We start from the raw sequence: 18,927 nt of genomic DNA, 5'->3' as shown, positions 1-18,927 counted from the left end.
AGGAAGGAAGAGAAGGAAGAAAGGAAGGAAGGGAGGGAAGGAAAAAGGAAGGAAGAAAGGAAGGAAGGGAGGGAAGGAAAAATGAAGGAAGGAGGGAAGGAAGAAAGGAAGGGAGGGAGGGAAGGAAAAAGGAAGGAAGAAGGGAAGGAAAGGAGGGAAGGAAAAACAAAGCAAGGAGGGAAGGAAGAAAGGAAGGAAGGGAGGGAAGGAAGGAAGGGAGGGAAGGAGGAAGGAGGGAAGAAAGGAGGAAAGAGGGAAAGAAAAAAGGGAGGGAGGGAGGAAGAAAGGAAGGAAGGAAAGGAAGGAAGGAAGAAATTAGAAAGGAGGGAAGGAAAAAGGAAGGAAGAAGGAAGGAAAGGAAGGAAGGAAGAAAAGGAGGGAGGAAAGTAAAGAAGGGAGGGAGGGAAGGAAGAAGGAAGGAAGGAGAGAGGGAAGGAGGAAGAAAGAAGGAAGGAGGAAGGGAAAGAAGAAAAGGAAGAAGGAAGGAAGGTAGGAAAGAAGGAAGGAGGAAGTAAGGAAGGAAAGAGGAAGGAAGGAGGGAAGGAAGAAGGAAGGGAAGAAGAAAGAAGAAAAAAGGAAAGAAGGAGGGAGGGAGGGAAGGAAGGAAGGGAAGGAAGGAGGAAGGAGGGAAGAAAAGGAAAGAGGGAAGGGAGGAAGGAAGGAAGGAAGGAATAATAAGGAGAAGGAAGGAAGGAGGGAGGGAAGGAAGGAGGGAGGAAGGAGGGAAGGAAGGAAGAAAGTTATCCCAGTATATTCTTTCATTAATATCATAGATTTGGCCTAACCAGTATACACTGTGTGTTGTGTGCACGTTTTTAATTTTTTCTTTTTTTGCATTTCATGTTCATAGTTTAACAGCACCCGTTCGCCCTCCCCCACTGAGTGTTGCCACATGACCCCATGGAGTAGAAAGGTATTGGTTCTGAGAACATTCCTTCACGGCCCTATCCCACTCTGTCCAGACACTCTTCCTTGTTCCCTCTTTTAACTTTATGGAAAACTTTCTTGTTTCTAACTAACGGTTTTTCTTTAAAATCAATTTAAAAAGTGGTATTTTCCTAACTTGAATTAAATGTAATATAACTTAGACAGTCATGCCATTTGCCTTTTTCCCCCATTCACTGCCCCCCACTCTGCAAACTGCATCACCTAACACTACTCTTGGACTTTGTAGTCCGGCAGAGGAAACTTGTCCTATATTAAATTTATCAGAACTGTAAATGTTCAGCTTCTCAAATCAAAAAAGGAGAACAAGACAAACGGATTCTCTGGCAGCCGATCGTACTGTCACCATTAAATAAAAAGTGCTTTTGGCTGCTGGTCAGAGCCTGTAGTCAGGTCACTATCCCTTTGACACTTTGCAGTCCATTGTTATTCAAGGAAGGAATCGCCTACAAAATGAAGCCTCTGGTGGTGGGGGTTTTCCTCTAGTGCTCATTCTCTCTCTCTCTCTCTCTCTCTCTTAATCAGTTTCTCTCTCTCTCTCTCTCTCTCTCTTAATCAGTTTCTCTCTCTCTCTCTCTCTCTCTCTCTGCGTGCACCAAACTTATTTTCTTTTTGGAAGTTACCTAGGAAACAAAGTCTTTTGTTCTCGAACTTTATTTGAGCTATTCGCTTCGCTGGGAATCTGCACAAAAGCTGAAGAGAGAAAGAAGGTTGCAATATTTTACTAAAACGTTCATGACGAACACATTTTTTCCAAGGGGGGAGTCATATCCTGTTGGGTGTGTTGGGGGATTTGCAGAAACCTCTGACAAGGTAAGTAAATGCCGGGGGTGAGTTTAGACAAGTGGCTCTGGAATCAGCTCTTTAAGGGGACTTGAGAACAGTTCGTTTGACAATAGGTGAAATCCTCTGAGTCAACAGGGCATGATACTTCCAAATGTAAAGATGGGAAAAATTTTTTTGGTGATCCTAATTTTAGGGCAGAATATTATTAAAGTCTTACTGGGATAAGAGCAAAAGATATTTATTTTATACAGATACCCACCTTCCTCCAAATTGTGTAAAAAATAAATAAAACTAGGTTGAGTGGTGAAAACTGAGTCTTTAATCATCTAGTTTAGAAACCCAACCCTGAAATCAAAACTGGGATGGAGCTTTTTAAATAATCTGGCCTAGGAGCCCAACCCTGAAATAAAAGTTAGACACTATTGATATTTATCAAAGGTTTGGATGGAGAATTTTCCAATGTCATGTAGAAATCAAAGCCCCTAATTACACAGCTGGAGGAAAAGTCTCGCACCTCAAAGCTGAAAAGAAAATAAACTAGGACTGTTTTACCTTTCCTAATTTGAAAAATAAACTCACTGGAATATTTCTCCCCAGTAACAGGATGTGTATTTTCCACTATCGTTGGTGGGGGGAAATTCTTCACTTTTGCTTTTCCACGTGCATACAGTGTTCATGAAACTGAATTTTCTAAATGTTATTTAAAAATGCCGTAGTCCTGCAATGAAATTAACTCCTCATGTTTTAATGCGGCTTCTCAGATGAGGTTGGCTTGTCCTTCAGGTGATGCGTTCTGGAATGTCTCCCGACTCCAGGTTTTCTGAACCTTTTCACAGGCGTCTAACTCATCTTCTTCCTTTGATCCTAGTCATCTAGAGATCTCAAAACTTTTGATAGAAATTTATGGTGAGAGAGCTTACAAGTTGATCTTTCATTGGAGTAGAGACTCAGTTTTCTTTGGTGTAAAGTTTGCAGATTTCTGGCTACCTTGTCTCTCCTGTTAATTCCATTTAACCTGAGAAGCATGTTTATTTAGCCCGTTTCTTTCCTTTTGTGTTGCTTGACTGTTGAAATAATACTTGCAATTAGTTGTGCTTACTAACTATTTCTAGGAATTCTTCCTTTGTCCTAAGGGCCTATTTCTGACCTCATTTTTTCTTCTCTAAACTAGGAAATTCCTTATATGTGTGCTTATGTATAATCTATGATGGCTGAACCTGATTGTACTTTGTTTGCAGTCCCATCCCCCAGAGGATGAAGATACAGATGTCATGTTAGGACAGAGGCCGAAAAATCCAATACACAATATCCCTTCTACACTGGACAAGCAGACCAACTGGAGCAAAGCACTACCTCTCCCAACGCCAGAGGAGAAGATGAAACAAGATGCCCAAGTGATTTCTTCTTGCATTATTCCCATCAATGTCACTGGTATCGTTCTGGCTTTTTCTTAGGGGCAGATGGGTCAGAATATTCTGTGTATTAAATATGTTCAAAATCTGTGCTGCTAAGAATACCATTTTGTAAACAAGTAATGCCTTTTTCATCAAATACAAACCCAGAGGATGTTCGGTATGCTTTTGTCAGGTTTTGAACATCAATTTACATGTTTTCTGCTGGGCCACTTGTTATGTAAATTATGGACAGTTTCTTTTTGAAAAAAATCACCAAATAGCTCTTTGGCCATAGCTGACTGAAATAATGGAGAAGGCGGCAGTGATTAATCATATGATAATGATGTGTGGCACTGCAAGAAAGAAAACAGCAAACCCAGGCTTCTCAAACTGCAAGTAATGGTCCTGTAGGCCAACTAGAAAATCTGTTTTCATGCTTCCTTGGATGAAGGTAGGCTTTTTTTTAAACACTGTTAAGACTTCTGTATTGATTTGGGGGATTTTTGACCTAAAAATACGTGGATACATAGATGAAGGCTGAATTCTATTTTAAAACCAGCAAGGCTGTCTTCCTTTCACTCTCTTTTTTCCTCCTCCTGTGTACTGAGAGTGTGAATATTAGTCTAGATAGAATGGAAGCACAGCCAGACCTTTCTGAAAAATTTATTGGCAGCAGTTGTAAATTCCACAATTGGATCTGGTAAACTTAGTTGTAAGTAAAATCATGTTATAAAATATTCTAACTTTCAAAGACATAAATTAAATGGTCTATCCATTGGGCTTTCTTACATCTCTAATAGTTACATTTTAACTTATTTGTATATTGAAAATTTCAAAACAGCCATGTTATGACTGATTTGCATATTGCTACTATGTGACTAAATATTGCATGTCACTTGAGATGCACGTTGCACACAGCTATTATTAACCCCACTCAGATTTCTCTCAAATAAAGTGGGGAAGCAAATGGACCAGACATCTGGGACAGATATTATTTTTTTCCAGAGAAAAAGGAGTCCTAGTTCATGGGCCTGTGTGAGTTGGGAGTTAATTTTCCTGACGACCTATTAAACTTGTAAGATAAATTATTCTAAAGATGTGCCCCTATCTGATCTCCACAATCTAAATGGGATGTATTAGGGGAGTTCAGCTGCCAAAATGGATCATTTTGGCACCCTCTTAAGCTAATTTTCAGTTCTGGAAACCTCTGATTATTAGCAGCACGTGCTTTTTTCATGGCACTGTAAGTAAAATCTCGTTTTCATATTTAGTGCTATGATTATGGGCCATTATTTTATGATTGAGGGAAAGGGACACTTTTTCCTTCTGCTTTATTTCAGGAACTCTCTGATTAAAACGTATATCAGATGTTGATTTCGAGAGCTTTAATGAGAACATTGTTAATGATGTCCACATAACACAAAATGTCTGAGTCTATATATAATGCATTCTACAATTACTAAGAGCAGAATGAAGGATTTTAATTTTGGGTTGGAACTAAGAAAGATTCCATTAGTAAGAATTCTCCAATAATATTGTAATTATTCATCATATGATATCTCATACAGATTTTTCAAAGTGAGTTCTAGAAACTGTTGGCACTGTGATGTTAAACAGAACTCAACTCTTTCATTATACAGCTGAACCAAGACTTGACATACCACCCAGCGCCACGCTTAACAATCAGGATAAATGATGAGGTGACCAAATTCCAAAGCACGGTATCGAAATTCCAAAGCACGGTATCGTGGCTTTCTGAGGCAAAGTTTACTCTGAAAAACCCATGGTGCAGTCAAGAGTTTGAGTTCCTCACCTCCCCTCTCATCATTCTAGTTGTGATGGGACTGCATGTAATGCTGATAATGTGATTATGGAGAGAGAAACTAACAAGCACCATGGTTTGCCCTCTGTGTTTACAAAAACAAACCTATGGCATAAAGACTGGGATCCAGCTTTACAGTTGGTATAGAAAGTGGATCCATTTAAGTGCAGAACTGGGGACTGCCTTGTATGTTTATTTTATATTGAAAAGACATCTCATGCTAAACCACAAAACATTGAGTTTAGTAAACAGAAGAAAGTAGATAGAGTTGGGTGATGATTTATAAAAACAAATCCTTAGACTGTTGAGTTTCTTCACAGCAAGAGATGTGTGTGTGTGTGTGTGTGTGTGTGCGTGCGCGTGCGTAGGGAATGGGAGAAGGTTTGTACCATAAGAGATGGAGGGAACAAAACCTCACAAAGATGGCTTTTAATGAAGAAATGGGTCAGGATATGTTAGCTGAGCTAATTCAGGTTAGCATCCTGGTTGCTGATTTCCTATGCAAAGGTATCAGCTTCAAAGAGCCCAGAAATAGATCAGTAAATAGTAGTAACTAAAGGTTATAAATCCTTAAGGAGACATTTCTGTGTGAGAGGGATTTTTTGGATGTCTTTTTCTCTTCTCTTTCTTTTGATTTTTCTTCTTTGCTTGTTTTAGTTGGCAGTGCAAGCTGTTGTGGAGAGCTGCATTTAGAAGTAAAGCTTAATGTACTGCAGCATAATTTAAATAAGAGCTGAATAACAGCTCCCTTATATTCATTCACAGGCTTAACCCAAAGTCTTTCCTTACGTCCTGTCAATTAATATCACTGTGTTCCAAGTAAATGAAAATTTGTTTGCCATTTCTAAAGCTAATGAGACCTATTTGTGGGTTGCAGGAGTTGGCTTTGACAGAGAGGCTAGTATACGCTGCTCTCTGGTTCATTCACAATCGGTACTACAGCGGAGACGAAAATTGAGGAGGAGGAAAACCATCTCGGGTATTCCCAGAAGAGTTCAACAAGAAATAGGTGTGATATCAAAAAATGTTAATGGTTAACATTCCTCCGCCTAGTACAGATGACAGGGAGATTAAATAGAAGAAGTAGATGAAACAGAAAAATGATTAAACATTTTAACTTGTAGAGGTTTTAAAATGGTGTGTATTTGTTCTGTATTCAGCAAGCCAGGTGGTATGACTTTTTAACTCTCTGTTCTTGACTGTGAAGGTTTGACCTTATAGATTTAGGCATATACATTCAGGTCTTACGGCTGAAATGTAATACTTAGCTGATTTTTGAAAGTTTTATGAAGGTGGAAATTGTGAATAAAAAGTAGCAGGAGTCAATGAAAGTTTTCTTTTTGGAAAATGGTAACTTAATTTAAGAGAGATATACTTTCATGTCATTAATTATTTTAAAAGGTAAATTTCAGGCATATGCAATGAAATATTGAATATTGATAACATGATACCTTTGGTGACAATTTTTCTGTTTAGTGCATTTAAAATATCTCTGCCTACGAGTTTTTAAAAATTATTAGGGTAGCATCTCTTGTAAATAAGATTTTTATTTCTAATAATGAGAGCTATGATTTTTATTTCATCATGTTTATATTACAAAATAAAAATGAATAGTGGCCAAAAAGATAAAATGTACTTTAGTTTTTAAAAGTAGTCACTTACTGTGGCAAATTTATGTGATAGTGAAGAGAGGGAAAATTCACAAAAGACATAAAGGCATATCTTCTCTTGGTATGTATATATACATATATGGGGGGACATGTATATACACCCTAAAGCATTTTAACTCTCTCCTAATTCTATGTGGTTTTTTTTCTATTAAAGAAAAAAAAACAGCTCTAACCTGCCAGCCCACAGATCTGCAGACATAGCTCAGAATGTCTGTTGGTCTGCTGATATAGAAAATATCTCACTGTGTTTTCCATGTGCCCTAGATTCTGATGAATCACCAGTGGCCAGGGAAAGGAATGTGATTGTGCACACAAACCCAGACCCCTCCAACACTGTCAATAGGAGATCTGGAACCAGGGACTCTGAGTGCCAAACCGAGGATATTCTGATTGCTGCCCCATCCAGAAGGAGAATCAGAGCTCAAAGGGGTCAAAGCATTGCAGCTTCCCTTTCTCATTCTGCTGGCAACATTTCTGCCCTAGCAGACAAAGGTGACACCATGTTTACTCCTGCAGTGAACAGCCGCACAAGATCTCGGAGCCTTCCCCGGGAAGGTAATAGAGGTGGGGATGCTGAGCCCAAAGTTGGTGCTAAACCCTCAGCATATGAAGAGGGAGAGTCTTTTGTGGGTGACCATGAAAGAACCCCTAATGATTGCAGTGAGGCTCCAAGCAGCCCGAGTGCCCAGGACCACCAGCCTACTTTGGGCCTAGCCTGCTCTCAACATCTCCACAGCCCCCAGCACAAATTAAGTGAGAGGGGAAGGTCACGTCTGTCCCGAATGGCTGCTGACTCCGGCAGCTGTGACATCTCCTCCAACTCAGACACGTTTGGGAGCCCCATCCACTGCATCTCCACGGCTGGCGTCCTCCTTAGCAGCCACATGGACCAGAAAGATGACCACCAGTCATCCAGCGGCAACTGGAGTGGAAGCAGCTCCACATGCCCCTCGCAGACCTCAGAAACCATCCCTCCTGCAGCTTCTCCTCCACTTACTGGCTCTTCGCACTGTGACTCGGAGTTGTCACTAAACACAGCCCCTCATGCCAATGAGGATGCCAGTGTTTTCATGACAGAACAATACAATGACCACTTGGATAAAGTGAGAGGCCATCGGGCAAACTCCTTTACCTCCACTGTTGTAGACTTGCTGGATGATCCCAACAACAGCAACACAAGTGACAGTGAGTGGAATTACCTACACCACCACCATGATGCCTCCTGCCGCCAGGATTTTAGTCCTGAGCGTCCCAAGGCAGACAGCCTGGGCTGCCCAAGCTTCACAAGTGTGGCCACTTATGACAGCTTTCTGGAAAAGTCTCCATCAGACAAGGCGGACACTAGCTCTCACTTTTCAGTAGACACGGAAGGATACTATACGTCCATGCACTTTGACTGTGGTCTCAAAGGTAATAAGAGCTATGTCTGTCACTATGCAGCCCTGGGCCCAGAGAATGGCCAGGGTGTAGGGGCTTCCCCTGGTCTTCCAGATTGTGCCTGGCAGGACTACTTAGACCACAAGAGGCAGGGAAGACCAAGCATCTCTTTCAGGAAACCAAAGGCAAAGCCGACCCCACCTAAACGTAGCTCATCATTGAGGAAGTCTGATGGAAACGCAGATATTTCTGAGAAGAAAGAACCAAAGATAAGCAGTGGTCAGCACCTGCCTCACAGTTCCAGGGAAATGAAGCTGCCTCTTGATTTCGCCAACACGCCTTCTCGAATGGAAAATGCCAATCTTCCCACCAAGCAGGAACCTTCTTGGATAAACCAGAGTGAACATGACATTAAGGAACCTCAGTTAGACACTTCGGATATCCCACCATTCAAAGATGAAGGTGCCGAATCCACACACTATGCAGACCTCTGGCTCCTAAATGACTTGAAAACAAATGATCCTTATAGATCTCTATCTAATTCAAGCACCGCTACGGGTACCACAGTCATTGAATGCATCAAATCTCCAGAGAGCTCTGAATCCCAAACATCGCAATCAGAATCAAGAGCCACTACCCCATCTCTTCCTTCTGTTGACAATGAGTTTAAACTGGCTTCACCAGAAAAGCTGGCTGGCTTGGCATCTCCATCAAGTGGCTACTCAAGCCAGTCTGAAACGCCAACATCCTCTTTCCCTACAGCTTTCTTTTCAGGTCCATTGTCTCCCGGAGGTAGCAAAAGAAAACCTAAAGTCCCAGAAAGAAAATCCTCACTACAGCAACCCTCTTTAAAAGATGGAACTATATCACTGAGTAAAGACCTTGAACTTCCAATTATACCTCCTACCCATCTTGATCTAAGTGCTCTTCACAATGTCTTTAACAAACCATTCCACCACCGTCATCCATTGCATGTTTTTACTCATAATAAACAGAACACAGTAGGAGAAACACTGAGGTCGAATCCTCCACCGTCCCTTGCAATTACACCAACGATCCTGAAATCTGTTAACCTTAGGTCCATTAACAAGTCTGAAGAAGTTAAGCAAAAAGAAGAAAATAATACAGATCTCCCTTATTTAGAGGAAAGCACACTCACAACGGCTGCCTTGTCTCCGGGTAAGATTAGGCCGCACACAGCAAATAAATCAGTATCTCGTCAGTACTCCACTGAAGACACTATACTGTCCTTTTTAGACTCTTCTGCAGTTGAGATGGGACCAGATAAACTACATTTAGAAAAAAATCCTACTTTTGATGTGAAGAATCGCTGCGATCCAGAAACTATAACCTCAGCTGGTAGCAGTCTTCTAGATTCAAATGTCACAAAAGACCAAGTGCATACAGAGACTGAGCCTGTTCCGGAAAACACACCATCCAAAAACTATGCTTTTCCCACAGAAGGATTTCAAAGGGTCTCTGCTGCCCGCCCAAGTGATTTGGATGGTAAAATAATACAATATGGAGCTGGTCCAGATGAAACCCTAGAACAGGTACAGAAGGCACACTCTGCAGGTGGGGAGGAAGTTGCACAACCTGAATCTGTGGATGTAATCACATCTCAGTCAAACTCACCAACTAGAGCAACAGATGTAAGCAATCAACTTAAGCATCAATTTATTATGAGCCGCCACCACGACAAAGTGCCTGGTACTATCAGCTATGAATCGGAGATAACACCTGTAAATTCATTCCCTGAAAAATGTTCCAAGCAGGAAAATATTGCTTCGGGTATTTCAGCCAAAAGTGCCTCTGATAACAGCAAAGCAGAGGAGACCCAAGGAAATGTGGATGAGGCTTCATTGAAAGGTCAGTCACTGATAACTTGTCATAAAGGAAATGTGTCTCATGGCACTTCCTGGAATTTTTTCTTATGTTCCCAATAATACGGTACAGCCCTGGGTGTTGGTTTCTCTCCACTCTTTCTTTGCACTTATTAAAACAATTGAGATAAAATCTTTTGTTACTGGGTGAGTAAGCTTTGACAAGTATCTCTCTCATTTTTAAAAAATGGCAGCAAGGTAATTTCTGTTCGTTTGTTTGTTTGTTTGTTTGTTCCCTGAGTCAGTGAAGTACAGTAGTAGTGTGCTGGGTAACTTCCTCTTAAAGATTCTTCTGTTCTTATTTTAAGAATCATCACCGAGTGATGACTCCATCATTTCACCACTTAGTGAAGACTCCCAAGCTGAAGCAGAGGGTGTGTTCGTGTCCCCAAACAAACCTCGAACAACTGAGGATTTATTTGCAGTCATTCACAGGTGAGGCAACATTACCAAGTCCCCCAAAACAAAAGGTACAACAAAGGTTTTGCCCCTTCAGGTACTTCTCACAAATGCAAATACGGGAAAGGTTTTCGTAATTGTAATACATTCAGCAAAAACAAAAGCAAGTAAAGAATAATTTTTCCAAATCAAGTTGATAGACTGATATGCAAGTTGGGAAATAGGATCTTTATATAGAGTTTGATAGACCTCTATTGAGAGACTTTCGTAAGACTGGCTTTATTTTTCCCAAGGAAAAGACATTATGGAACAAGTTTTTATGTGAAAACAATCTGTGGTTAAGTGACCTGGAGTGAAAGCTCAAACTCTAGTGTAATCTCTGACTTTTAAATATTTTCTTGAACCTAAAAAATATGATCAAAGCTGTAGTCATACTCCAGCAGAAACAAGCAGAAGTTGATTCACCATGGATACACCAAAATCTCAGAAATCACCACTGAAGAACTTATTTGTGTAACCAAATACCACCTCTTCCCCCAAAACCTATTGAAATAAAAAATAAAAAACTCACATTGTACCCTATAACTATATACAATTATTTGTCCATTTACAATAAAATAAAACTTAGAGAACACACACAAACACACACACACACAAAGTTGATTCACAAAACAGAGTCTCAAGTTTGAGAAAAGACAATACATGTTCCTGTCCATTTTATAACTCAGAATAAGTAATATTTGCTGTCTGTTTTTCTTTCTTCTTAGAACTTTAATAGTTTCTTTTAATATTTCTTTAATAGTACTGGCCTTCATCTCCAAAATTAATGTCCATATTTCATGAATACAGGTCCTTTGGGTCGCTTTTCCAGGACAGCGTTGTGTCCATGCTGCAAAGGCATACTTCCTCGTCTGCCCCCATGAGCCCTTGTGATCCGTGGTCCATATGTGCAAAAAATATTCCTTGTAGCTGATGACCAAAGAACACAGCAGAAACTAGCCCTTGGACACCTAACCTACATCCAACTGAGCTAGCCAATCATGATGTGCCGTGCCTCCTCCTTTCACAAACACGACTGTCTTCTTAGACCTCGGGAACCTAGATGAAACTCTCAAGAGATACAACTTGGGGATTGTCTTTTCTACCTCATAAAGTTACCATTTTTGAAACAAATTCACTGCAAGCAGCTTACAATCTTTTTCTCCTGGAATTCTACTTTTTAATAGGAATTTCTGTTTTCTGTTGATGTGGTTCTCTCATAAAGAAGGAGTACTGCTGTTCAACAATTGTTTTAAACAGAGCCAATCAGAAACACCTTCTGTGCATACCTTAGCAGGCATACTTCTCTACTCAGAGAGTGAAGAACCATTAGTTTCTTTTCCTTTACCCCTGTGCCTAGTCTAAGTTCTGATTATATTTCCGTCACCCCCACACTTTATCTCCAATCCTAGGAAACATTACTAAACTGCTATGTAAGTTAAAAAGCTATGTAAGTTAAAAAGTTACTCCCAAAGGACCAAATGCTAGTGTATGGAATAGTGGACAGGGTGTAAATAGTGGGGTCAGAAAGACCTGGCTTTGAATCCCAACTCTGCCACTTCCTAGGCAGTCTTGAGTAAGTTAAAACCTCTGGACCTATTCCCTTATTGCACATGGGAATGCCTATAGCTCATGTATTTGATTCTGATGATAACTTTTTTTGTGTGCCTAGAATATGGTAGTTGCTAAAAGCCAATGTTAGTTTGAAAGCCCTAACTTAGTGGAGTGCCAGACACTGGCATATACAAGATATCAACCACAGAGGTTTCTGTGAACCAAAATCAAGCAGATCTACACTTGTGAAACTCACATTTTCTCTACTGTATGAATCTTTAAGTTGATGAAAGTGCATGCTGCCAATGCTTATCAGTGAACTGAGTCATACTGAAGATCCACCAAATTTATGCCTGCTGATTTACCAAAGAAAATCAATAATATGATGATGGGTGTCAAGGTTCAATAGATGTATTTAGTTTGGTAATCTTAGACTTGCATTTGTGCAGGGTTTACTTATTTATCTATTTACTTGTTTATTTACAAAAAAGAATTATTTTGTTTTCTTGAGAGCTTACAGTATACAAAGCTTTAAGAGCTTCAGAGATGGTCTGGGATTTCAATTCCCCACAGAGAGCTGGCTTACTGCTTAATATGCTCTTGATGCTCTTAGGAAGCTATAGGAAATGATATTTGCAGCCCAAGATGAATTGACTTAAAACGTCATTTAATTATGTTTTTATATGGAGGGATTTTAAAAGGTAGAATAGTGTAATGTTTGCTGACATAACCATCACCCAGGATTATCAACTGTCAAACTAGGGCCAATCCTATCCCACCCACACCTCCATCCACTTGCTTTCTCTGGTATCATCTGGAAGCCAATCCCAGACATCAGATCATTTCATCTGTGTTACAGAGACAGAGTTAATAAGAAAAAGTCTTTCACCCCCTGGAAGCAGAAGTAGTTTAGTTAGCAGTATAGTTTCTTTTTCCTTTCCTTTCCCTTTTTTTTTTTTTTTTTGAGACAGTCTTGCTCTGTCGCCCTGGCTGCTGGAGTGCAATGGCGTGATCTCGGTTTACTGCAACCTCCGCCTCCCAGGTTCAAGCCATTCCATTCTCCGGCCTCAGCTTCCTGAGTAGCTGAGATTACAGGTGTGCGCCACCATGCCCGGCTAATTTTTGTATTTTTAGTAGAGATGGGGTTTCACCATGTCGGCCAGGATGGTCTCGAACTCCTGACCTCAAGTGATCTGCCCATCTCAGCCTACCAAAGGGCTGGGATTACACATGTGAGCCAACGCGCCTGGCAGTTAGCAGTATAGTTTCTTAAACTTTTACAGAGTATCCTCTAGAACCTCTAGCCTCCACATTAGCCATTGTCTGAAATGATCATCTCTAGGACCTAATTTGTGTCCACTGGTTATCAGAGAATTTCTCTCAGACTGTGGGTGCTACAAGGACAAGGAACATATCTTATTTTTCATCTCTATAGCCCTAATGCTTAGTATCCCATCATATAGGACAGGCTCAAAATGCACTTTAAACAGATGTGTGAATACGACTGAATAATTCAGTTTCATAAAAACGTGGACTGAGATGTTTGCCCCATTTTCTCCTTTTCTCAAAGATCCAAGAGGAAAGTACTGGGAAGAAAAGATTCCGGGGACATGTCTGTTCGAAGCAAATCGAGAGTTCCTCTCGGCAGTAGCAGCAGCAGCGCCAGTTCCATCACTTCACCCAGCAGTAATGTGACAACCCCAAACAGCCAGAGGTCTCCTGGTCTCATATACCGAAATGCCAAAAAGTCCAACACATCCAATGAAGAGTTTAAGCTGTTACTGCTCAAGAAAGGCAGCCGCTCAGATTCCAGTTACCGCATGTCTGCCACTGAGATCCTGAAGAGTCCCATCCTGCCCAAACCTCCTGGGGAGCTCACAACAGAGTCCCCTCAGAGCACTGATGATGCCCATCAAGGGTCACAAGGGACTGAAGCATTGTCCCCACTCTCTCCATGCTCCCCACGAGTTAATGCAGAAGGCTTTTCGTCGAAGAGCTTTGCCACCTCAGCATCAGCAAGGGTTGGACGTTCTCGGGCCCCTCCTGCAGCCAGCAGCAGTCGCTACAGTGTCCGCTGCCGGCTGTACAACACGCCCATGCAGGCGATCTCCGAGGGAGAGACGGAAAATTCTGACGGGAGCCCACATGACGACCGTTCCTCCCAGAGTTCAACATAGAGTGCCTGTACCAGGCTGCCTGGCAAAGGCCAAAACCCTTACTCACATGAGGATGGAGGAACAGAATAGAGGACTTGGGAAAAGTCTCAACTTAATGGGGTAGCATCACTGCTAAGCAGTGAACGAATTTCTAAATACAGTATGTGCTGGGTAAACAGAAAGTGGTTTAGACATTCTTGATTAGTTTCCATGTTTTAAGTAGCTGCAGTCTTTCATGTTTTTCTTTAGCATAGTTTGATTTAAGCAATCTCCTTCCTTGCAAAAATAGAGGATACAAAAATGTCTAATTTTCATGACACCTAGAAAACGTTTTCCCAGAGCTGCCTATTCAGAAAATAAAGCCCTCACTGTCATTATTCTTTAAGAAGATGAAATTACTCTGGAGGTTTGGTATTTTTTTACATTAAAACAAACTAAAGCAAAATTTAGAAGAAAGAACTACACATATGTAAATACCATATTTTTGATAAAAATGTGTAAATAGATTTATCAATGATGAGTGGACATGTGGTCAATTATCTACTGCACACCAACTGTTTATAGAATACACAAAAATAAAATGTAATAACTGTATTCTGTGAATACCATTTTCATATCAAATGCCATATTTAAATGTCCACCAATATGATTTCTGAGTGGTAAACCTCAAATATGAATTTTAAACTGGTGAACTAAAGGAAATCTTGAGGTCATATACTGAAATATGAATAATTTAAAATAAAGAATTCAGATCTAATCATTTTTGTGACAAATTGCAGCACCAAACAAGCTAATAGCAACCCATGGCTGTGATTTGTTGTGTGGTAATTTGGACAGAATGAAAAGCATGCTTTTGATTTTTTTTTTAATCAATGAGAGAAGTCATCATTCTCAACACAAAGCCCTGAACAACAGCATCTGACAGTGTCCTTTAGATTTTAATTTTTTCAATGGATTGCTTTAAAGAGAATGAGTAGGGAAAACAGTAGTTAATTTTAGGTTATGTTTTATATTAGGCTACTGGGGACATAAACAGTCATAACTAATGACTATAATCGTTAAACTCCTTAAAGAGTTTAGAAATTAGCTCCACATTCTTAAACTAACAAAAATGAAACCTAAGCATGCCACAGAGCTATTGATTATTCAGTAAGTACCTGTAATGAGTTTTCAGTGAAGCTTTCTCTCTGTGCTAATGAGATTCATGCTACCTAAAAGTTAACAGAAATGACACTGTGAACAATGTAGTTGGAAAATAGGTATGTGTATATGCATTATTTATATTCATTGTTAAACTGGGAATGGGGAACAGCTCTGGTTCACAATACTACATACAACTGAGTTTTTGTCTGGTTTTACTATAGTGTCTGCTTGATGGCAAAAGGGGAGGGTGGTGGGTGGGAGAGGAAATGTCAGGGCAGGTGCTCTGATAAAATAAAGGCAGGGAAACAAGCTGAATTACTTGAAATTACTTGAATTTTCTTGTCTTAAAGCTGAAAAAAATGTAGTTACAAGTTAAAATCTGCAAATGGTTTTTACACTTCTGATTTTAACATGAACTGATACTAATGTTTGGAATCTTGTGTCAGAAATACAAGCAGCTAGAATAGGTTTTGAATGGGAGAGGTAGAACGTAGAGAGAACTAAGAAGGGATCTGACTTATAAAAGACTAGAATGTGATTAGAATGATAGAACATACCAAGGTTACCAAGAAATTGACAAGCTGCTGGCTTTAAGCTTATGCAAGTGATAGTTGGGAAAGTAGGAGGTGTGGAAGGGGGTTTGCGTTTCGGAATAATTCATGCAAAATGAAGGAGGAAGCCTGGTCTAAGAAGATACTGTCTTTCAACAGAAATGATTTCTAAACTGCTACAGACTAAGAATAGATAATCTGATTGCTGTTGTTTTGTTTGTTTGGAAAGAAAAAAAATGTCTGGCTTCTTCTATTTGTTTTCACTAACAAACTGTGTTACTAAATTTCTTGTCATCCTTGTATGTAAAATGGGTGCTGGGGGTGGAGGGGTGTAAGAGGAGGGAGAGTCAGAGAGAGTGTGTACGTGTGTGCGAGTGTGAGTGTGTGTGTGCACACACACACACTGGGGATAGATAAGCTACCTGGTAAAGGGTTTGAACATTTACAAAGTGTTACACTTTTTCTTAAAAGAAAAATGTTTTAGGGTTTGAATAAAATGGACCATCGTTTCTCATTGGAACCCATTAATTAAGAAAACCAGCATGGTTTGACACCACATGGGAATATGAATAAATCTGTCTCGTGATTTGAAAAGTACACTTTGCAAAGTTTTAAAAATAAAATTTTTAGGCAAATGCGATAAGAAACCATCATTTCCAGTCACAGTAGGCAATCTTTTGTAATTTCATAAAAGCAGTTCGTTTGCAGTATGGCTTTTGTGTAGTTAGGGGTTTTTTAAGCGTGAAGAAAGGTATGTGGGCTTTAAAAGTGATTCTAAATCTTGAATAGAAAACACATGAATTGGCTTTAATAAAAATGTCACCTTTTAATTATTGACATTAATTTAAGTAATGGTACCATATATTTTTTAAAATACATATTGACTTGAATTGTGAGGCAATAAGATACCTTCTATATGTAATGATCACAGAACTAACCCTTATAATATAGTTTTACTTATTTTGTTTACTCTAAAAATCTATAGCAGAGTTTCTCTATTTTATATTTCATAGATTTAAAAAACCCAAATAAAGATGGATTTAAAAATTCACTGTGGAAAAGAGTATTGAGTTATAAACTGAGAAGAAAAAGCAGGAAGTTCCCTAATAATCTGGAATATTCTACATGACTTGATTACATAGCAAACAAGACCAAGATTTAGGGCTGTCTTTAACATCACTGCCGTCTTGAAGCAGGGTACACACGTTAGGTATTGTGAAGAACATCAATCCGAACTTTTCTTCTGTTGTTTGCACTGATGTGATTTTTTGTTCTTTTATGTTTATACAACGTATCGATGTTGTGTAGGGGAATTTTTTTTCATTTTTAAAAAATTCTACTTTGATTTTGTTGTTGTTATTTTGTTTTGTTTTTGGCTAAGTAGAGGACATGGACTAGTTGTAGCAAACAAAACATGCTGTTTGCTCTTGCCAAAGGTCAGTGAGTGAGTACATTTGCTGCAGTGGTGGCACGTAGAGAACTAGATGGTAATAAAGATTTAAAACTATGAAGAAGGTTACAGTGTAACTATTTTGGTACTAGAACCAGTTCATGCTGGCCGAAACGACAATGGTTTATGGACTTGCATCCATTTTGTATTTTTGTAATATTTGTAAATATGAACTTTTTAAATTGCTGCAAAGATGGTTTCTTTTGTAAGATGTTTTCAACGTTTACATTCAATCCAAGCCTTTGTATATTTTAGAGCTGTGCAACACTTTAAGTCTTGTATTTATTTTTAGTAAAAACGGTGACAGTTTCATTGTGAACCCCTCTCAAAAAAATGTATCAGAAAAGTTTGATTACCTAGAAAGTGTGTATAGAAACTGCAAATAAACGTGACTGCAATTAAACAATCGTTTTTTCTCTTCACTGTTACATAATTGATTTCCTGGGCTTCACAACAGTGTTTTACAGGCAACAGGACATAAGGGCAGGATCTGTTATGGCAAAAGTAGGAACAAAAAGAACATAGACCAGCCTGTCCGACATAGTGAAACCCGTCTCTACTAAAAATACAAAAATTAGCTGGGCATGGTGGTAGACGCCTGTAATCCCATCTACTCTGGAGGCTCAGGCAGGAAAATCGCTTGAACCCAGGAGGCGGAGGTTGTAGTGAGCCGAGATCGCACCACTGCACTCCAGCCTGGGCAACAAGAGTAAAACTCCGTCTCAAAAACAAAAATAAAAAAATAACATATACTATATCTATAATGGACTCTAATCTAGCTTCGTATTTGAGAGGAAAAAGAATACATTTCCAACGTCCAGTATACTTTCTTTGTAGCTTACTACAAAGTATACTTTCTTTTCTTGGCCCCTCTCTGGGCCAAGAAAAGGTGTATAGCTTTACTTTGAAATATCTGCCTGCTTTGCTTCTGATAATTACTCAGACTGTGTCTCCTTCCCAAGATGAGCAGCCTCGATATAAGTATGTAAGACTATATGCCATTAGATGATGTCACAGAGCCTTTATTACAATAGCAAAATTCTATGCCAGGTACTGATCTAAGTGCTTTGCATACATTAACTCATGTAATCCCCATATTATACCCATTTTACAGATGAGGAAACTGAAGCACAAAGCGGTTACATGGTTTGCCTAAGGCCATAGAAGGATTGTGTTGGAGCTGGGGATCCAATCCAGTAAATCTGTCTTCAAGGTCTGTGTTAGTTCCCCAGTACAACTTCTGGGTGTTGGAGACTGGAATTATCTTGTCCCCTCCTCCGCCCCCCTCGCCCTTCCTCCCAGACCCGGCTCGGGCAACTGCTAAGGCCCCGCCCCTCTCCTCATTCCGAGTCAATCACGGGCGTGCGTCCAGGAAACCCAGTTTACATCGACGTCTCTGGTGCGTCACAGGGCGCGGGGAAGGGGCGGGATCACATTAAAAAAAAAAAAAGCTTTGGACACCCCAACAACGAAGCGGGCACACCACGTCCCTAAGTACAACGCCACTGGAAGGGTTGCGCATGCGCGCCAGACTCCTGCGCAGCCGCAGAAACCACTCTCAGCGCGAGAGGCTCGCGAGTCTCTGAAAGGGCTAACCCCCATTTTCAATCCTGCGGGTCTTGTGAAGAAAAACCTGAGGTAAGAGGCCCCGCCCCACAGCCGTCTCCTCAGCAAATTCCCGCCCTCGGCCCCGCCCCACAGCCACCTCCTTAGCAAATTCCCGCCCTCACCCAAGGGCTGGGAGAGCGCCCGCGGATT

At 40.2% G+C, this 18,927-nt stretch overlaps 1 protein-coding gene across 4 annotated transcripts in view; it reads left to right on the top strand.

Moving 5' to 3' along the window:
• The window catches only part of NHS (Nance-Horan syndrome (congenital cataracts and dental anomalies)), a 378,248-nt gene extending 360,676 nt beyond the window's left edge, over positions 1–17,572 (top strand). For 2 of the 4 annotated variants that reach the window (XM_011940233.1, XM_011940236.1), the window contains exons 4-9: positions 851–913; positions 2,970–3,162; positions 5,825–5,956; positions 6,882–9,863; positions 10,186–10,312; positions 13,440–17,572. In XM_011940233.1, the coding sequence (XP_011795623.1) occupies positions 851–913; positions 2,970–3,162; positions 5,825–5,956; positions 6,882–9,863; positions 10,186–10,312; positions 13,440–14,046 (4,104 nt within the window). In that variant the 3' untranslated portion in view covers positions 14,047–17,572. The remainder of the gene's footprint in view (positions 1–850; positions 914–2,969; positions 3,163–5,824; positions 5,957–6,881; positions 9,864–10,185; positions 10,313–13,439) is intronic. The other 2 variants (XM_011940234.1, XM_011940237.1) reach the window with 1 other exon arrangement.
• The last annotated feature ends 1,355 nt before the right edge of the window (positions 17,573–18,927 follow it).

The sequence above is a fragment of the Colobus angolensis genome, unplaced genomic scaffold (genome assembly GCF_000951035.1).
Source record: "Colobus angolensis palliatus isolate OR3802 unplaced genomic scaffold, Cang.pa_1.0 Scaffold188, whole genome shotgun sequence".
In the NCBI taxonomy this organism is placed as follows: domain Eukaryota; kingdom Metazoa; phylum Chordata; class Mammalia; order Primates; family Cercopithecidae; genus Colobus; species Colobus angolensis.
Note: the sequence above shows the minus strand (reverse complement) of the source record. Positions and strands in the feature narration are given on the sequence as shown.